General features: G+C 39.5%; 1 protein-coding gene across 1 annotated transcript; it reads right to left on the bottom strand.

The window, feature by feature from the left end:
- Nucleotides 1-478: 478 nt before the first annotated feature.
- LOC114751924 (uncharacterized) lies at nucleotides 479-3,875 on the bottom strand. Its single transcript, XM_028940624.1, has one exon. It carries the CDS (start codon nucleotides 3,538-3,540, stop codon nucleotides 1,108-1,110), a length of 2,433 nt encoding a protein of 810 aa, XP_028796457.1. The 5' UTR covers nucleotides 3,541-3,875; the 3' UTR covers nucleotides 479-1,107.
- Nucleotides 3,876-4,733: the final 858 nt, after the last annotated feature.

Raw genomic sequence — 4,733 nt, 5'->3', positions numbered from 1 at the left:
GTTAAATTCACACCATATATCATGAATCACAAGAAGAGTTTAGAAAACAGGATCGTGTTATGGCATGTCAAGACATGAACCATCAATGAAGAAGAATAAACAAAGGGCCACTAACTATTGCAGCATCGTTTTTGCCTTTTATATGAAGAGATCATGATAACCCCTCTCCCTTTCTTTCAATATAATGATGCCTTTCAATGAACTTATTCTAATTAAAAACTGTTGCTCCAAACATAAACTTTCCTTCTGTTTTAGTATTTTCTCAATTCACACAGCCATATAATTAGTGTGGTCTTAATTGCTGGATTATGCACCTGTGTGTGATTCCAAGATCTCATCAGTGTTAAGGACTTATAAAATCAACCATGAAAATTTAAAGATAAATCCAAACCAAAAGGACATAAAGGATTTGGATAATCTCCCATGCCATAATGGTCATGTAAGGTGAGAAATAGACGTTAAATAATAATCCCAAAAGAACGAAAAAGAAAGTGTCTATGTCTTTACTTACATGACCATCATTATTATGCTATTGCCTATATACTATATGAGAGTATCCGATTTCATCCATTTTACATAAAGTGAAGAGGACTAAATTTTTTATCGGGTATCTCAGCAACAGCCGGAAGCTTCAAATTTCCCACACGAGGAAGTGAATGACACGACGTCGTTCACTGAGGCCAATTCTTTATCTGCATTTCATAAGATCTTATGTACCGCAGCTTTTAAGTGAAAAGTTCGTTTTGAAATACAAGAATAAGAATAATTCTCAGAACAAAGCACTCGAGGAAATTTCTATGACATTCTTCTGGCTTTCTTCCTGGATGCATGGTTATTTTTCTCATAAATGAACTGAAGTTCTTCCACAAACTCTAAAAACCCAAAATAACAGCCGGGGAAAAAGATTGATGATTTAATAAAATAAAATGTGATACCACAGCCGCTAACTGGGTTTTTGAGACCCTTCCACTATCTGGTTTTTTTTTTTTTTTCCTTTTTTTCAGTCACAATCACGAAAATTTTTCCATAGTAAACAAGTTCAGGAAAGAATATGATAAATCCTACAGTTACAGAATTCTACAGGAGTTTGAAAAGAAAAGGAGCACATTACACTACGGGTGCCTCAGCAAAGACTTCAGCCAGCATTCCATCCTCACTACCCGTCATGGCAAAGAGTTCTGCATCCTTTTCTTCCTCACAAGAAATGTCTCTCTTTTCAAGTTTGGCATGAGCAGCAATGTATATCATCTTCTGAACTCTCTCCAATCCAACTCGGGAGTTCTTATTTGCAGTTACTTTTCTCATGAAAGACCAATTACTCTTGAACGCACATGAGGTCGCATGCAGAAAAATAAGCCTTACAGCAATCTTCCCTAGAGACTTAAACTCACTCAAGCAAGTTTCCCACACAAGTCTACTGCTTAGTGGGTTGGCTACTTTCATCTTCCCAGTCACAGGGTCCTTTTGTTTCATCTGAACAGCCTGTGCATAAAGTGGGTCGAGCCCTTCTGACCTCCATTTCATGAGCTCCATCAACACAACATGAGCATCTTCTCTTGAAGCTAGCCTTGTTAGTAACTTATCTACATCTTTTTCTTGTTCACGCGTCAAGCATTTGAATGGAGGAAGGTATTTCCCACTAGCGTCTTTGATCAAGTAAAGTGGGTCGAGTATAAATGCAGCCGACCAAGCAGGGTGGTAATTCTTTCTGAATCTTTTTTCAAGTATTTTCTCCACAGGTCCTTCTGCAACGTTGTACTTTGCACACCACTCCTTCACTTTGGTCCTTGTTTCCTCCCAGAGAGGCAGGCATCGACCAATCAGTGGCCTCTCAGCCTCAATATCTTGAACCGTCGCTTTGATCAACTTTACAAGAGAATAAACTGCCTCCAATTCGTTCCAGAATCCCTCACTCTGAACAATTGCAGCAACTTCTCTCGCTTGTGGATCCTCCACGCATGTTACTTTAAACGAGTCTTCCAACATAACCATTTGGATCACCCTAGCACAGCCCAGTATGTCCTCCAACATTGGAAAGACAGATGCAAAGTTATTCAAATAATCACATTTGGGCGATGGAATTCGAAGCAACCCCGTGTATTCAAGCTCCTGCATCCGGTACTTGAGAAAAATGTTCCTAACCTGAGATTCATTGTTTATATAATTTGCAACTTTAAGGCAATTCTCAGTCACAACCCTGAAAAGTGGGAGCTCTTTGTTAAAATCCTTGATTAAACTAATGAACCCCTGAAGCTGACAATAAATATTTACCATCCAGTGATTCTGAAACTCCAAGTTCCTCAACGCTTTGGCCTTATATTTGTCTGCCACAATTCCCACACATCTCTGCACAACATTTCCACTTACACCTGCGACCGTTTCCCATAAAAGCTCCTCCGCATACTTGGAGGACGTGACTCCCCCAGTAAACACTGCCTTTTGGAACACACTAGTCCCATTTGGAAGATTAACAGTAAACTTCACTAAATTCTCTCCCCCACAACACAAGCTGTACCAGTTCTCGTTCTTCCAGCCATCACTAGATAATTGAAAAAACATAGCATCTCTTATTTTGGCTTCTGACTCGGCTTTGACCTCATTGAACCTAGCATCAAGTCGACAACCCGAGATTTCACGTCGCAGAGTTGTTGTCGGCAAACCCACCTGGCTGAGGAAGGCTTGAAATTTGGCCTGCTCAAGAGCTGAGAACGACACAGACCCACATGATTCGTAGAACCAATCCGCGAGCAACTCCAGAGCAGAGTTAATCTGTTCCTTGCTTAGAACAGGACCTGGTGAGGCCTTAGGACTCTTGAGTTTTTTCACACTATCTTCAAACATGGCCAATGCACTCAAATCCTCCTTCCCACCAGAAAGCACCAAATGCTGCTGATTTATCCCAACTGAGTTCTGCACCTGTGAATAACTCAATTCGCCGTAAAACCGAGAGGACTCGACCATTGCCAAGGAATTATTTTGATAACTTGAAGGAGGAGAAGTCGGAACCGTTTGAGGAGAGCTTCTCTTTTTGTGATTGTTGGAAGCAGGCAAAGCCACTGAAGATATCGGCATCGGCGAGAGCGACGAATTGGGCCTCAAACCGGAGCTAAAATTGGGGCACGTGCCCCTCTTCAAGTGCTCCGAAGCAGTTCTCGACGGGTTCGAGGCCGAGAACACAGAGTCACACAAAGAGCATTTCAGCTTCACGGATTTTGGAACCCCGGTATCGGGATTTCGAATCAGAACGGGTTCCAAATGCGCCCAGTACCAAGCTCCTTTGCCCTTTATGGCTTTAGTTCGCACAGTGACCAATCCTTCATACCGTTTGTTCACGGCCTTGACCGCTATATCGTCGATGGAAGGAAGCGGCTCGGTGGATGTGGAGGTCGTGGAAGCCATTGGGCAAAGCGGGTCCAAATTGGCGTAAAAAACAGGCTCTTCACGCTCTCTAAGATTCAACGTCAAAACGGGGCTCCCGTCGGGAGTCGAGCTAGTAGTACTCGAACCATGATGGTAGGTGTGACTTTCGTTTTCTTGCATCTAACCATAAAGGGTCGCCGCCAAAGACGGCGTCAAAGCTAGTGGGTTCAGCCGGAGTCCCATGCAGAAAACCGGCGATAGAAGCAAAGCGAAAGGGAATTGTCAATGGCAAGAAATGCCAACACAGTATAAAACAAGACGCTGGAAAAGGTGGCTACAGAAACCTCCTCACAGACTCTTCGGAGGAGATTGAAGAGACAGTTAGTAGAGAAGAAAGAGAGGAGATACGCATGTAGATCGAGAGGAGGAAGAAGAAGGAGACCAAGGTGGTGTTGGAGTCTGTTGATGGTTCAGGAATATTCATTCAGGGGGGGGTGAGTGAAGAAGGAGTGAGTAGAAATGAGTCAAAATTTGTATTTCACACTCAAAGAAAAGTCATGTTCACCTTTGTTTATTGGTGTCTGTTTCTCTCCTGTGGGGATTAGGTAAAACTAAAAACTCCTTTTTTTTTTCAAGGGGTTAAAAAAATATATTATAATTTAAAAATAAAATAAATGACACCATTATCATGTCAATAATACAGTCATCATTTTAGGGTGGGGAAAATTATGATATTAATTTAACCCATTTTATTATTTACTTTTAATTTTAATATTCGAAAGTTGCAAATTTTTTTGGCCCCACTTGTACACTTGGAATTAACTTTATTATTAAAATCTATTTGATACCTAATATTAATGATTAACTAGATTTCAGCGTATTATTACATCTTATATTAAATTTAAGATCTAATTTAGGAGGGATCAACTTTCTTTTAATTTAGGATTATTCATAGTCATAATACCAAATACGTTTTAATAGTTCAATAATTTTAAAAGTATGGATAATTTTCTGACTTATATGAATAAATGGTAATTATTTTTATTTTTTTAACTGAATAAATGGTAACTCTTAAATCCTAAATAAGATAACCTTACAGGGTAAATTATAGTAGCAGAAAATTTTCATTTGAACTATATTTTATCATGTTCACTTTATACCAATGTGTTGCATCAAAGTAAAACACAAAAGAAAAAAAGAAAGGAAAAAGAGGAAAAAGTGTAATAGTCTAATAGACTTAAAAGTCAACAATTATATTAAAACGTTTATTTTATTATCACTGCTTGTCCCCCTTGATCTTTATTTTATTTATTATTTTGGGTTAACATATTTTTACCTCTTTAATGGCATCCTACTTTCTTTGATTCGCTCAC

The sequence above is a fragment of the Neltuma alba genome, unplaced genomic scaffold (assembly GCF_004799145.2).
Source record: "Neltuma alba isolate B1F8T4 unplaced genomic scaffold, ASM479914v2 tig00007157_pilon, whole genome shotgun sequence".
Lineage (NCBI taxonomy): Eukaryota > Viridiplantae > Streptophyta > Magnoliopsida > Fabales > Fabaceae > Neltuma > Neltuma alba.
The sequence above is the reverse complement of the archived record's forward strand: the minus strand, read 5'-3'. Positions and strand labels throughout refer to the sequence as shown.